Genomic DNA, 15,263 nt, shown 5'->3' on the forward strand with positions numbered 1-15,263 from the left:
AAGTTTGTCAGCTAAGACCAAGGAAGAAAACCAGTGAAAGCCATAGCACCCCGGGGGGAGGGAGGGTCTTGCTGGGTGGGACTGAGGAATGGTTCTAAGGGAGTTACCCAGCACCTCTTCTTTGCCAGGATCGTACAGGACAGTCTGGTGAAGAGGGCCAGGAACTGAGCAATCTTGGGGCAGAGCAGTGGGTAATAAGAAGTCACTGAAGGGCTGGAGAAGCTGCAGAGACAGGCAGTGTAAGCCAATATAGGGCTGTTCACTTCACAGGAGGAGGTCTGCATGCACCTGACCAACTATGCCATCAATAAACACAATGAGAATTTTGTCCGAGATGATGCTGTGGGCAGTAAGAGGTATCCCCTATTCTGTTTTTCCTTGCTTCCTCTACCCTTAATCCCACAGCCTCAGGAGCCTCTATGGCTCTTGGGAAGCTGATTTCCCAGGAATGTCTGCTTTTGAAGACCCTAATCCTGTATCTGAGCTCTAAGTGCAGACTCTGTAACCATAACCCTAATAATTAATCTCAGCTCCCAGCTGCTAGCAGTGCTTTGAAGCCCAGGGTCCCAGAAATGGAAGTGGGGTTAAGTCAGGGAGCCTTGTACCTGCAGCCAGGCCCTGCTGGCATGGAGACTGGCCTTCCTCTGAGCACTGGGCCTCACAGGAAGCTGTCGACACTCAATGCCTGGCTGCGAGAGCACAGCCATGATCCCCGAGAGCTGTGGGGGGACATCGAGGACATCATCATCAAAACCATCATCTCAGCCCACTCTGTGCTTCGCCACAACTACCGAACCTGTTTCCCCCAATATCTGTGTGGAGGTACATGCGCCTGCTTTGAGATCCTGGGGTTTGACATCTTACTGGACCACAAGCTCAAGCCCTGGCTTCTAGAGGTAAGATTTCTTTCCTGTACTCAACAAGGTCAAAGTCAGAGGCTTCACCGTGGAAGGAGTACACCTAACTGGTAGAATAGTGAGGTCAGGGGATGTAGAAATCTCATAGTAGGGAAGAACCAGGTGAAAATATAAGACTTCTATCAATTCCTGAGACAAACATTCATAGTCTTTCAACAGTAGTTTAGACTGGGCACCTCATCTCAGGTGTCATCTTCCTTGAAAAAGGAAGGAGGGCTGGAGAGATGGCCCAGTGGTTAAGAGTACTGACTGCTCTTCTAGAGGTCCTGAGTTCAATGCCCAGCAACCACATGGTGGCTCCCAACCATCTGTAATGGGATCCGATGCCCTCTTCTGGTGTGTCTGAAGACAGTGACAGTGTACTCACATATGTGAAATAAATAAATCTTACAAAAAGGGGTGGGGGGAGGATCATGACTCCAGGCCTCAGCTACAGAGTAAATCTGAGGCTACCCTGGCTTTTATGAAATCCTGTCTTAAAAAAAAAAAAAAAAAGAAAAAAAAAAAAGAAAAGCAAGCAAGCAAGCAAGCATAGCAATCCATGTTTAGGGTTCTCCAGTGCTGCTTGAGTAAGTCTTGCCCTCAAGGACCCTGTATCCACAGTCAAACTGTCTGGTTTTTCTCTCACTAGCCTGCCTGTATATCGGTCAGATCTCTTCTTGGTTGTTGGCTGGGGCCACAGGCCAGAGCTGTTTCTCCCCCAGGCCCCTAGTTAGACCTGCAGGAGGCCACCACTGGCTCAGGTGGTCTAGGAAAGGGGTAATAAGGACTCCTCTTGGCAGGTAAACCACTCCCCAAGCTTCACCACAGACTCCCGCCTGGATCGAGAGGTGAAAGACGCACTTCTCTGTGATGCTATGAACCTTATCAACCTCCGGGGCTGTGACAAAAAGAAGGTGATTGAAGAAGAGAAACGTCGAGTCAAAGAGAGGCTTTTTCCGTGCCACCAACAGCCACGAGAAGCCAGGTGTGCCTGGTATCTGATAAATGATTGTTTATTTAAGACAGGTCTCTGGATGGCCTGGAACTACATGTGTAGACCAGGTTGGTCTCAAACTCAGAGATCTAACTGCCTTTGCCTCTTGGCTGCAGGGATTAAAGGTGTGTATCACTATGCCCGGTTTATTTATTTTTAAGCTAATACAGTACATGTTTATTCTGTGTGTGTGTGTGTGTTTCTGCACATGTGGCATGTCAGACCTGTGGTTAGAAGAAAATGTGTGGGAGTTGGTTCTCTCCTTCCACCGGTGTTGGGTCCTAGGAACTGGACTCAGGTCCATAGGCTTGGCAGTAAGTGCTATTACCCACTGAGCCGTGCAGGCTCTGGTAGGTGTTTACTTGTACAACTTGACTTCTTTTTTTATTACTTTCCTGAGAATAAGGAGGCCACAAAGCATTGATCAGTTTTTAAATACTCTTTAATTTTTTTTTTTTTTTTGGTTCTTTTTTTCGGAGCTGGGGACCGAACCCAGGGCCTTGTGTTTCCTAGGCAAGCGCTCTACCACTGAGCTAAATCCCCAACCCTTTTTAATTTTTTAATGATTTATTTATGTACTTATCTTATGTATATGAGTACACCGAGACTAGCTGTCATCAGACACAGCAGAAGAGGGCATCAGATCTCATTACAGATGGTTGTGAGCCACCATGTGGTTCTTGGGAATTGAACTCAGGACCTCTGGAAGAGCCATCTCTCCAGCCCCAATATAGACACATTTAAAAAAAATAAATTGAGTAGTCTTTCCATGCCATTGTCAGTGAGTTAGTTGTTAGCTGGTCCTCATTACTACAGTACTGCTTAGACTTGTGCAAACATTTAAAAGTCTAGATGTGTTTATACAAAAATGGGTTGGACCCTGGGTTCGGTCCCCAGCTCCCAAAAAAAGAACCAAAAAAAAAAAAAATGGGTTGGAGAGATGGCTTAGCAGTTAAGAGCACTGGCTGCTCTTCCAGAGGTCCTGAGTTCAATTCCCAGCAACCACATGGTGGCTTACAGTTATCTATAAAAAGGGATCTGATGCCCTCTTCTGGCACACAAGTGTACAATGCAGCAGACAACTCATACATTAAATAAAATAAAAATATTTTCTCTTTGTCTATGCAGACTGTTAAGTAAATCCCACTCCGTAGCTTTTCTTGCAGGGGGCATACAGAACTTTATGTAGTGTGATTAGTTGTTTTGCTCTGTTTCTTTTCTTTTTTTTTTTTTTCTTTTCTTTTTTTCGGAGCTGGGGACCGAACCCAGGGCCTTACGCTTCCTAGGCAAGTGCTCTACCACTGAGCTAAATCCCCAACCCCTATTTTTTTTGACACAGATTCTTGCTATATACAGTTCAGGGTAGAACTCTGTAGAACAGGTGGGCCTTGAACTAGTGGTGCACCATAACTTTTTTTTTCTTACTATAATATTTTTATTCTTCAAAACTTCATAGATGCATACAATGTATTTTGATCACATTCACCCCCGACTCCAACTCTTAACTCCTTCCAGATGTACCCTCCCAATTTTTTTCCCCCCACATGGAAAGGTTTAATGAGAGAAGAAGAGTAGAAGAGGGGAGAAGTAAAGGCCAGCATGAGCACATGGAGGGGGTGATGGGGAGAGAAGGGACAAAGGGGAAGAGGGCATGAGAGCAAAGCAGAGCAGAGTAAGAACAAGAGAGCCCACCTTGTTTTTAAAAAGGATTTATTTATTCATTTACTTTATGTATAGGTGTGCTCTGTCTGCATGCACACATAAGTGCCAGAAGTGGTCCTGGAGTGGTGATACAGGACTGTGATCCCACCAGCACTTAGGAGGTAGAATCAGGAGGATCATGAGCTCAAGACCAGCCACTCAACTTAGCCAGAAATTGTTTCGACTCATTGCTGAACTCATTAAATTATGAGTTTTTCATTTTTACAGTCGAGGAATAACCTGTGTCTCGCACATAATAAGCATGTGCTCTACCACTGTGCTATACCCCCAGCTTGATTTTTTTTTTTGAGGCTGGCTTTGATCTCACTGTGGAGCCGAGGGTGGATTTGGACTCTAGTTCCTTTTGCCTCTGCTTTCCCAGTGTTAGGAGTATAAGCCTGTAGCACATCTAGTTTAATCCTTGTCTTTTACATTTTCTGCAGTGTATGGGTATTACACTTACAATTGGGAACCCAAAAGACTGTGGTAACTAGAGTGTTTGCTTATGAATAGATCACTTTCTGCACTTAGGAAGAGGATCAGAATTCTGGAAAGCGCGCTGGGAAGATGGCTCAGTGGTTAGGAGCACTGACTGCTCTTCCAGAGGTCCTGAGTTCAAATCCTAGCAACCACATGGTGGCTCACAACCATCTGTAATGAGATCTGATGTCCTCTTCTGGTGTGTATGAAGACAGCTACAGTGTACTTACATATAATAAATAAATATTAAAAAAAAAAAGTACCAGACCATCCAGGGATGCATTACAAAATCCTATTTAAAAAAAAGAATTCTGGAAAGCACACCTACATGGTGGGGCTGGCCATGAGCTTGGGCGCTTCCCTACAAAGGCAGGGGCCAGGGAGACCAGGCAGCCAGCAGGCGGTACTGAAACTGAACGCCTTAGCCATATTCCTTTCCCTCACACCCCTCCTCTGACTTCCCTGAGCTTGGTTTCCATAGGCGAGAACAGCTTGAGTCGTCCCAGGCTGCCATGCATGACCAGGAACTTTATGAAGATTCCCACCTAGGGGGATACCGGCGAATCTACCCAGGGCCTGACTCAGAGAAATATGCACCTTTCTTCAAGCACAATGGCTCCCTCTTCCAGGAGACTGCTGCCTCCAAGGCCAGGGAGGAGTGTGCCAGGTACCTTGGCTGCATTTTCCTCTATACAAGTGGGTTAGGGGCAATTCCTGAAGTCAAATTGCTCCCTAGCAAGGGAAGAGGAGGCCATACACTTAAGAGCAAAAGTTCGAACAGGTCCTTTCTGTGAGCAGGCACACACCTGCATGCCTTCACTTGAATTCATGCTGTGTATGTATGCAATACATGTGTGCACACATATGTATGTGGAGGCCAGAGGACAACCTTGGATATTGTTCTGTAGCTGTTCCCCCTGTATGTTTTTAAATAGGTTAAGATTACATTTACTTGGGGGTTGGGGATTTAGCTCAACAGTAGAGCGCTTGCTAGGCAAGGCCCTGGGTTCGATCCCCAGCTCCGAAAAAAAAAAGAAGATTACATTTACTTAATTGTATATATAGTATGGATACCACGTGCACATGTGGAAGTTGAAAGATCTTTCAGGAGTCAGTTCTCTCCTTCCACCATGTGGGTTCCAGCAAATGAACTCAGGCAGTCAGGTGTGGTGGTAGCATCTTTACCAGCTGAGCCATCTTGCCAGTCCCACTTTGTTGTTACTTTTATATACTTAGAGTTTTGTGTTTTTAAAAGTGTGTCTCCATGTATAGCTTTGGCTCGCCTGGAACTTGCTGTGTAGATGAGGCTTGCTCTGCTTGCCTGCGCTTCCCAAGTGCTAGGACTAAAAGTACCCAACCCCCCGCCATGTCTGGCCCACTTTATTTTATTATTATTACTTTTTGAATCTTTTTTTAAAAAATGATTTATTTATTTCATGTATATGACTACACTGTCACTGTCTTCAGACACACCAGAAGAGGGCATCAGATCCCATTACAGATGGTTGTGAGTCACCATGTGGTTTCTGGGGTTTGAACTCAGGACCTCTAGAAGAGCAGTCGGTGCTCTTAACCACTGAGCCATCTCTCCAGCCCTACTTTTTGAATCTTTTATTGGCCTGAAGCTCACCAACAAGGCTAAGCTACCTGACCAGTGAGAAGCCAGGGACCTGCCTATTTTTGTCTCCCCAGTGAGGGGAGCTTTTTGTACTCGTGCTCAAGCTTTCAGGGACTTGAGTGCCTGTGCTATCGTCCAATCCACTGACAGAGCCTCAATGATTCTTTCCTTCACTGTTTTCTATACCCAATTCCAGCAACGCATCATGAGTTCCTCTCATTAGCCCATCCTGTTTTCCCTCTCCCCACCCCCAGCCCCATTCTCCCCACATGGTCTCGCCTATGTCTGAAGCTTCTGTGTCTTGTCAGGCAGCAACTGGAAGAGATTCGCCTAAAGCAGGAACAGCAGGAGAACCCAGGCACCAAGAAGCGCAAGGAGAACAAGGAGCAGAACCAGGGAGAATCAGCTGGGGAGAAAAGCCGATCCAGAGTAGCTACACGGGTCCTTGCCACCAACCTGGCTTACAGGAACCGGAACCAGGAGAAAGAGGTGTCAGGGGCTGTGTCTCTTACTTCCTCACAGGAAACTAAGTTGGGAGTACTAGGGAAGGGAACCCTTGCTGTCCCTTCTCTCCTTGCTTGAGAGAGATGAGTCTCTGACTAGTAAATTGGATCTGACCTTTTGGAACAGAAGGTGAGAGAATGGACAGCTAAGGGAATCTTACAGTGGGATGGGGGAGGGAAGGAGGTAGAGTGGGTTAGTTCTGCAGCCATCCTTGCTGGTGGTATGAGACTCATCTTGGACATCCTGTATCTCTCCTGTACCTTGTAGCTGCTACCAGTACAACTGGACACTATGCAGCCTCAGGACATTGTGGAAGAGGAAGAGCTTGAGCGAATGAAGCTCCTGCTACAAAGAGAGAATCTCATCCGAAGCCTGGGCATTGTAGAGCAGCTCACTCGCATGCTGTACCCTAGCCACCGGAGCCACAGAAAGCTTCATGAGTATCGGGTGAGGGTCCCTGCGAAGTCTCTCACAAAGCAAGGGAACAAGGGCTGTGATACCAACACGTGGTGGTGGTTTCACCAAAGGAGGTTTATATGATGGCATCTGTCACTGGAGCCTGAGAGAGGGTCTGTTGGTTCCATGATGTCTGTTCCCAGGCTCCCTTGGGTTTGGTATTGCAATCCAGCCAAGTGCAGCTCCCAACCCCCTCAATTGCAAGAGACTTGTCTCTATTCCTGTTTCACAGTAACCCACAACTCATGACTGACAAATAACAAGGCCACCACCATGCTCTGTGGCTTCTATGTAATTGCCCTAGTATTGCCAATGCCCTGGCTCTAATGGGAGCTAAGTAAACAATCTTGGGCCAACAAAACAGCTGCCGTTTTCACTATTCCCTGGGCAAGGAGCAAACCTACTGGGTCTCCTGTTTTTGATGAACCCCAAAAGAATAACTAGTTAAACAATGGCTATGGCTTAGGAGATATTGTTTTATTTTTTAGTTACATATTTCTTCCAACACTCTATCCAGACTCACAAGAAATATGGTAAGGGGTTGATCTTCTCCTCTAGCCTAGATTTCACCAGGACGGGCTGAGCAGTCAAGAACTGCAACCTGTGAATTTGGTCCCATTGGTGTTCCTGAGAGGGGCTGCCTCAGAGCATATCCCTCCTCATTTCCTGCAACCACTTCGGCCCCACGAATTGATCCCCAGGATCTTAGGGCCACTATCAAGCATGAATCCCGCAATTGCACAGCACTCTCGCTACCATCTTCAGCCCAAGAACTTCAACTGGATAGGAGATTCAGCAGCCACTGGCCCCTGTTCATTGTCAGTGAAGAAATCTGGGAGGCACTATTTTTCCAGCTCTAGAGTCAGGCTCACTAGCCGTAAGTATACAAAAGTAGTCTTGGTCACTTTTGACTGGTGTAAATTCCCAGTAGCAAATGTTACAGCTGGGCTGCTCCTAAAATACAAAGTGTCACTCCTGGTAGTGTAGGAATGGGGGAAGGCAGTGGACTGGTTTATTTACTTGCTTCTATCTAGTGACCCTGGTGATAGAGATGACAGAAACAGTCCTAGCCCTCAACAAAGGTTAACAGGGAAATGGACATGTAAACAGACTAATTACAATACAGTGTAGTAAAGATGCTGGAGGGAAGCATGGGTTGCTAGTCTTCTGTGTAACGACCACAGATGGGAAAGAGGTGAGAACATCTCCTCTGTAAGTACTACAACTTAGTGGGGACCCATGTTTCTACTGCAGAAGGCCAAGCCAGCAGAAGGCTAGAAGCCATAAACAGAGCCCTGTCAGGATCAGTGCCACCCACTTTAACCCCAAAGCAGGGTTATCTTCTGCAACCCGAAAGACAGGAAAATGGCTCATGGACTGAATGCTGTAACTTGCCCTGCATGGTAAACTCTGAACACAGAGGAACCAAGGCTGGGGATCTCACCCTATGCCCTGCCTCTGCACCAGTACTGCAGCATTCCAGCCCACTCCTCAACATCATCCAACACAGGTAAAAGAAGGAAAGCCCAGCAATCAACCAAAGAGTAAATGGTCTTCAATCTTTGCTAATTGAAAGACTGCCATCAAGTTCCCGTTTGAAAAGCTCTGGCCAGGACCTTTGTTTGCAAAAGGCAAAACACGGAGACACCGAGAATTCTTCAACATTCTAAGATTCTTTGGGGATCGGTAAAGATGAAGAGCTAAGGCCAGCTTGTTTGCATCTCTGCTCATCAAGCCTTAGACTGAGTTTATCCCTAAGCGATGCGTCTGAACCCTGGGTGTGGCTTGGGGCTGGAGGTCACTGGGCAACAAGGAGTTCCTTTCCCAGAGGAGTCAAAAGCCCAAGGTATGGTGTAGTCGCCATCAGAAGATGGATGAGGGTTCGCCCTTCCTGCCACAGTGGCAGAATCAGGCAGGCCTGGGCAGCCTGTGCCAGAGGGGCGGCTCTGGGCAACCGAACCCGTCTTTTTATTAAAGTTTATGTCGTTTTCCAGGCGCGTGCTGTACCTCCTTTCGATCCTCCCGTCTGAGGCAAGCTCTCCTCATAGTTACAGTAGGGAAGTCCAGCCCAGCCTGTTGACTAAGGCCTGTAATCCCAGTTACTTAGGAAGCTGAGGCAAGATGATGAATTCAAGGCTAGAACAACTCAGACCGTCATAATTTTTTTCTTTTTAATGGCTACGGAGATAGCTCAGTGGCAATAGCTAGCTTAGCATGTACAAGGACCTACCTTCGCTTCCCAGCACCGCAAAACCAAAATAAGTCGGAAAGGGTGGACAATCGAACAGTAACCAGGACATCGCCCGGCCACCCAGTAAACTAAAGGCTCGTGATACCGCCTAACTTCCGGTTCTTCCTCTCTGCTTCCGGGTTCGCCTACCTGCTTCCGGTGCTCTCCGGTCGCGAGCTGTAGATCACCTCCTCGCATCGCAATGGCGCTGTCTCTGAGCCTTTTCTTGGGCGGTCGTGTCCGCGCTGCTGTCGCTCGCTGTGGGTTTGCGTCCCAGGGCGTGGCGGGTCCGGGTTCTATCAGCCGCGAGCCAGATCCCGATTCCGACTGGGAGCCGGAGGAGCGGGAACTCCAGGAAGTGGAGAGGTACCTGCTTCTTGGCGGGCCCTCAGCCTGAAGCTAGACTTCGCGCCCTGTCGCTCCTTGCGGTACCGGGTAGCTCCGGGCATCCGGCAGTCAGGTCCGCAGAGGCTCTAGTTTATTTTCAACCTTTGTCTAGGGCGCAGGGGGAAGTGGTCAGCTCCCTTGAGACCCCAGGTCCCGTTGCTTAGTGACGTGTTTCATCACCCGTTAGAGAGTTCGGCATGCTTAAACGCTCAGGTGGTTGTAGGTGTAGGATTTCTGGGGCGGTGTACACAGAGTGCTTTAACCTGGCAGACATGGCCGAGCTGCCTTAGCCGCTGACCAGAGCTGGGCTCTCCAAGATTTAGTCCAAGACTTTTGGAAACACTCGTATTACTTCCACGCATGGCTTTTGCCATTGGTTCTTTCCCCCAGCGCTTTGAAACGACAGAAAAAAGCAATGCGATTCCAGAAAATTCGAAGGCAAATGGAGGCTCCAGGTGCCCCACCTAGAACACTGACATGGGAAGCCATGGAACAGATCCGGTAAGACATTGTTTACAAAATGGAGTTTACCTTTTGGGGATTTTAGTATTATCGCCTTTTAAATAGAAAGCGTCATAATAAGGAACTCCCTAAACTGTCCAGAATTTTGTTTGTTTATTTTGCGATTCTGGGATCAACACAGGGCCTTGTTTATGGTCAACTGAGGTCATCACCTCCTAACTACATACCGGGCTGGGATTTAGTATGTTACTTTATGGACAGTTGATTTTTTTTTTTGGTAACCGTTTTGTTATTTATAGTGTTCAAACACCTAACATCTAAATAGAATGTTATATTTTCAATCTGAGACCCTGAAATGGAATTTTCCATGGTTTGTGCTTTTTTTCCCCGGAGCTGGGGACCAAACCCAGGGCCTTGCGCTTGCTGGGCAAGCGCCCTACCACTGAGCTAAATCCCCAACCCCTGTGCATTGTTTTTGAAAGAGAACTATAACTTAGAAGTCTTGGAACTTTTTTTCTTTTGAGACCTCATGTAGCCCAGCTGGCCTTCAGTACATTTTAGGCAAGGACAGTCTTGAACTCCTATCTTCCTGCCTCTGCCATTGGAGTTTTTAAAAGATTTACTTATTTAATATATATGAGTACACTGTAGCTGTCTTCAGACACACCAGAAGAGGGCATCAGATCTCATTACAGATGGTTGTGAGCCACCATGTGGTTGCTGGGAATTGAACTCAGGACCTCTGGAAGAGCAGTCAGTGTTCTTAATTAACCATTGAGCCATTTCTCCAATCCTCTCCTGGATTTTTATTTATTATTTATTTTTTGACAAGGCCACTCTGTGGACCAGGTTAACCTGGAATTCTTGGCAATCCTCCTGCCTCTGCCTCCTAAGTGCTGGGATTACATTGTGTATGAGCCACTACTGTTCCTAAAAGAGGTCTTAAAAGAATTTCTTTAAGTATTAAGTGTTTTCTTCCCCTCCTCTTTTAGGAGCTAGGGGTGATAGCTTATTTGGTAACCTGACCGGCAAGTATGGGATCTGAATTGGTTCCGCATCACCCATGGGAAAAGCCTGATGTGGCATCATGCTCTTGTAATTTCATCCCAGCAGTGGTGAAATGGGAGGCAGAAATCAGGCACATACCTGGGGCTGGAAGACTGGTTAGCCTGCATGGTCTGGAGCTAGATGGCAGGTTAGCCTGTATGGTGACGTTGCAGGCCAATGAGAGGCCGTATCTCAAAAGGCTAGAAGGCGTCAGAAGGCCAACCTTGATTGTCCTCTGACCTCCATGCACCCAGACACATATACGCACCCTTTGTACTTGAACACACACATTTTTTAATTCCTATTTAAGCTGAGTTTGGCCTTCGTACAACTGAAATCCCACCGCTGGGGAATGGAACAGAGGCAGGTAGAAAGCTCTGGTGTCTACATGGTGAGTTTTGGGGCAGCCAGGAATATAGTGAGACTTGTCTCAAAACAAAACTTTTGAGACAGGCTCACATATCCCAGGTTGGTCTTAAATGTGTTATCTCAGTAAGAATGACTGACTTTCTGATTCTCTTGCCTCCACCTCTTGAGTCTGGGTTGACAGGAATGCATCACCACACCACATCTGGTTTATAGAGTGCTCAGGATAGAATTTGGGGTTTTGTGCATGCTAAGCAAACCCATACCAACTGAACATCTTGAAAAATTCCCCCTTTTTGTCTTTTCGAAGGTTGCTTGTTTGTTTTTGCTTTGCCTTTTTAGCCTTTACTACGTATTTCGGGCCGGTTTGAAACTCATGTTCCTCCCGCCTTACCCTCCAATCCTGGAATTGCACTTGGGTGCTATTATTCTTACCTGTATTCTACCTGGAACACGGTGTGCACTGTGAGAATTATTTGTTCTACTTATTTTTAATAGGTTTCGTGTATCTTTCTAGATTTTCTTAGCCACAAATATAGGTATCAGTTTTTCACTTTTTTAAATCACAAGCAGCATTCTGTGAATTCTGTTCCAGACATTCCTTTTTCACTCACTATAGACTTGCCTTTTCCATTTCAGTAGTGAGCTCTTGGGCTGGGGCAGAGCTCAGCTAATTTACCTAGTATGCATGAGGCCCAGGGTCAGTCCTGAAAACTAACAGCTTCCTGTCCTGACCTGGAAAAAAAGTTCCAATCAATTCTATTTTGTTTGGTTTTTGAGACAGGGTTTCTCTGTGTATCCCTGGCTGTCCTGGAACTCACTCTATAGACCAGGCTGGCCTTGAATTCATAGAGATCTGCCTGCCTCTGCCTCGAAAGTACTGGGGTTAAAGCGGACACACTGATTTTTTTTTTCTCTTAACACTTAATTCTTTTATAGCTGCTCAGTGAGCCATAGTCTAGTTTACCTGTCTTCTATGACAGGTATTTGAGTTTTTTTCATTCTTTCCCTTACAAAGAGTTCTCCAAGCTGGGGAGGAGAATTAAGGGTGGCTTGGTGTCAGTGGTGCATTCCATTAATCCCAGTACTCAGGAGGCAGAGGCAGGTAGATCTCTGAGTTCCAAGCCAGCCTGGTCTACAGAACAAATTTAAGGACCACCAGGGCTACACAGAGAAACCCCTCCAAAAACCCAAAAAATAAAAAATAATAAAAGATTATTAAAATAATCTTTATTTATTAAAATAATAAGATTCTTTGAGTAAACAGCTTTATATTTTTAGTATGCTGCATATCTACCAGATGGAAGATACTTACATTTTGATAAATATAACTAAATTGCCCCATGTTAGATAATTCACCATTTCCCATATCCATGGGAAAGACTCTAATAGAGCAGATGGTCAAGACTTTGTACCATGTCCTGGATACCTAGGAAACTATACTATTTCCCAACTCCAAGGTTCTGGGAATCCTGTTCTGAGCCTCAAACATGCTAGGTGAGTACTCTGCCATTGATACAACCCATTCATCAGCTCTACACTTTTGTCTGTCTCTCTGTGTCTAAAAATATATAAAATACCTTTCCATTTTGAAGACCAGGTCTGAATATGTAGTTCTGGCTGGCCCTCACAGAGACCCGCCTGCCTCTGCCTCTTGAGTCCTGGGATTAAAGGCGTGTGCCACCATGTCTGGCTTGTCTACCACTTTGAATAATAGCTTTTAACTAACTGTTCAACTTTTCAGCTGTTACTACTTGGTAGTCAATACATGCCCTATTTTAACAACAAAACAGGTCATGAAGCAAACCTGTCAGCTTCCTGGTTTGTTTTTTTTGTTTTTAATATTTATTTATTATGGGATTGGGGATTTGGCTCAGTGGTAGAGCGTTTTGCAAGCACAAGGCCCTGGGTTCAGCCCCCAGCTCCGAAAAAAAGAATAGAAAAAAAATATTTATTTATTATCTATAAGAACACTGTAGCTGTTTTCAGAGGAAACCAGAAGAAGGCATTGGATCACATTACAGATGGTTGTGAGCCACCATGTGGTTGCTGAGATTTGAACTCAGGACCTCTGGAAGAGCAACCAGTGCTCTTAACCACTGAGTCATCTCTCCAGCTCCCTCCTGGTTTGTTGTTGTTTTTTTTTTTTTTTCAGAGCTGGGGACCGAACCCAGGGCCTTGCGCTTCCTAGGCAAGTGCTCTACCACTGAGCTAAATCCCCAACCCCTCCTGGTTTGTTCTTAATGCTGCTGTTACCTTGCTTATGGCTGTAAGTTGCCAATTGACCTGATTGCTGATATGAAGTATACTTCCCATGCTATTTGCTCTACAAGTAATGTCTTTGTTTTCTCTCAGCTTTCTACTCCTTATCCTTTTAGATTATCTCTATCTTGGACTTCCTCAGGCAATTCCTGGGTCAGACTGCAAGTGTAGGATTCCCTGCTCCTGGTCTCCCTCGGTCTCCATCTTTGCTACAGTGCTTAGTTATTTTCTCTACCACCCACCTGTATACTGTTGTAAGTGAAGGTCAGTTCTCTATTACCCAGACCTAGCTAGCATTGTTCTCATTAGACAGCACTTGGTTAACAGTGGCCAGGTATTGCTGTCTGTACACAGGTACAGAGTTAATTGGCACAGTCCAAGGACTGCATTTGAGTTTTCCAAGCTCTTTGTTTCTTGTTTGTCAATGCTAGCATTATCAATTTGCTCTTCTCATAGGAGACTTATTTGTAATTTGAAAAACTGCTGTTTTTTCCACATAGGTATTTACATAAGGAATTTGCAGAGTCCTGGTCAGTTCCCAGGTTGGCAGAAGGCTTTGATGTCAGCACTGATGTTATCCGAAGGGTTTTAAAAAGTAAGTTTATACCCACTTTAGAGCAGAAACTGAAGCAGGACCAAAAGGTCTTGAAAAAAGCGGGGATTACCCGAGTGGTTTGGCAGCTCCCTGTTTCTGAAGATACGTTGAAGCCGCTCAGTGCAGGCCATCCTATGTCTGGCCCTCTGCTGATGCCAGGGGATGAAGTCTCCTCTAACAGTCAGACTCACAGCAGAGCTTTGAAAGTAAAGTCAAACGCTCCCAGCGCAGAGGCACAGAAGAAACGGGAAGAAAAGAATAAAAGAATCCGAGTCTTGGCAGAAAGCCTGGTGCCTACCACCACAGCCTTGGGTCATCAGAGAGAGCTTCAGAAATACACCACCCATGACTCTGAGGCTGACAGGAGAGCCAACAATCATATATTACCAAGTGTGGAGAAGCTGGAAGAGTTGGAGGCTGGGGAGCCAGGTGACCAGAACTTCAGCAGCAAAGTAGTACAGAAGGGGCGTGAGTTCTTTGACAGTAACGGAAACTTCCTCTACAGAATTTGAGCCTGGGCCTGGATTTTGGAAATGCCTAGACACAGCTGGACAAGTAGATTTGAAGCTGCCAGCATCGGGCAGCCATTGGCCACTTTGGAGTAAGAGTCGATGAGGCCAGGATGAGGGTGGATGGCTTACTTATAGGTAGGTCAGACTTCCTGGAGTAAGCCCCATGGATCCCTGTGGATCTAAGGACTCATTCATCTTTGTTCCTTGGAGGTCTTTCTGTTGAGAACAAGAATTCTAGGTATCCTGTCATGGATTTTTGTGATACCGTGTTGGGAGGAAGTTGAAAGCTTGCTCTTGACCTCTTTTCCTTTCTAATTCCTGAACACTATTCTTGCTCTGTCTAATCAGTTGGTTTCCTTATGTGCAGAATAAAGTAAAATGGTGCGGTTTGATGCTTGGTGTTCTTTGCGGCAGATTTTACTTGAAAATTGTGGAGAGGGATAGAATAGAAAAGGTGGAAAGGAAAAGTATTGTCATTAAATTAAATTTTGGTACATGTCACCAGAAGAATCCTAACCAACGGGCTGGAGAGATGGCTCCGTGGTTAAGAGCTCCGACTGCAGGGTTGGGGGTTTAGCTCAGTGGTAGAGCGCTTGCCTGGCAAGCGCAAGGCCCTGGGTTCGGGCCCCAGCTCCGAAAAAAAGAAAAGAAAAAAAAAAAAGAGCTCCGACTGCTCTTCCAGAGGTCCTGAGTTCAATTCCCAGCAACCACATGGTGGCTCACAACCATCTGTAACGAGATCTGATGCCC

At 46.1% G+C, this 15,263-nt stretch overlaps 2 protein-coding genes across 16 annotated transcripts in view; both read left to right on the plus strand.

The window, feature by feature from the left end:
• Ttll13 (tubulin tyrosine ligase like 13) overlaps positions 1 to 8,647 on the plus strand; it is a 20,568-nt gene extending 11,921 nt beyond the window's left edge. For 6 of the 10 annotated variants that reach the window (XM_063262665.1, XM_063262664.1, XM_063262663.1 and 3 more), the window contains 8 exons: positions 271 to 356; positions 665 to 896; positions 1,700 to 1,884; positions 4,556 to 4,741; positions 6,001 to 6,181; positions 6,464 to 6,643; positions 7,211 to 7,529; positions 7,907 to 8,647. In XM_063262665.1, the coding sequence (XP_063118735.1) occupies positions 271 to 356; positions 665 to 896; positions 1,700 to 1,884; positions 4,556 to 4,741; positions 6,001 to 6,181; positions 6,464 to 6,643; positions 7,211 to 7,529; positions 7,907 to 8,166 (1,629 nt within the window). In that variant the 3' untranslated portion in view covers positions 8,167 to 8,647. The other 4 variants (XM_063262666.1, XM_063262667.1, XM_063262677.1 and 1 more) reach the window with 4 other exon arrangements.
• A 149-nt stretch (positions 8,648 to 8,796) lies between these two features.
• On the plus strand, positions 8,797 to 14,912 carry Ngrn (neugrin, neurite outgrowth associated). Of its 6 annotated transcripts, none has more exons than XR_005490669.2 (4): positions 8,797 to 9,248; positions 9,660 to 9,770; positions 13,523 to 13,670; positions 13,907 to 14,030. XR_005490669.2 is itself a non-coding variant. In XM_039087627.2 (4 exons), the coding sequence occupies exons 1-4, from the start codon at positions 9,085 to 9,087 to the stop codon at positions 13,996 to 13,998; spliced, it is 528 nt and encodes a 175-aa protein (XP_038943555.1). In that variant the 5' UTR covers positions 8,797 to 9,084; the 3' UTR covers positions 13,999 to 14,903. The 6 variants fall into 6 exon arrangements, 3 of the variants coding, with proteins under 3 accessions (XP_038943555.1, XP_038943558.1, NP_001029072.2); XR_005490672.2 differs by having other exon boundaries at positions 13,523 to 13,660; XM_039087627.2 differs by having other exon boundaries at positions 13,500 to 13,660; positions 13,907 to 14,903.
• Positions 14,913 to 15,263: the final 351 nt, after the last annotated feature.

This window comes from Rattus norvegicus, chromosome 1 (genome assembly GCF_036323735.1).
Source record: "Rattus norvegicus strain BN/NHsdMcwi chromosome 1, GRCr8, whole genome shotgun sequence".
Classification (NCBI taxonomy): Eukaryota; Metazoa; Chordata; class Mammalia; order Rodentia; family Muridae; genus Rattus; species Rattus norvegicus.

Excerpts from the sequence above, each read along its gene's own strand:
- Ngrn (NM_001033900.2), top strand. The coding sequence starts at position 9,085 with ATGGCGCTGTCTCTGAGCCTTTTCTTGGGCGGTCGTGTCCGCGCTGCT. Across the intron at positions 9,249-9,659 it reads GAACTCCAGGAAGTGGAGAG|CGCTTTGAAACGACAGAAAA; the intron begins GTACCTGCTTCT and ends TCTTTCCCCCAG. Across the intron at positions 9,771-13,906 it reads GAAGCCATGGAACAGATCCG|GTATTTACATAAGGAATTTG; the intron begins GTAAGACATTGT and ends TTTTCCACATAG.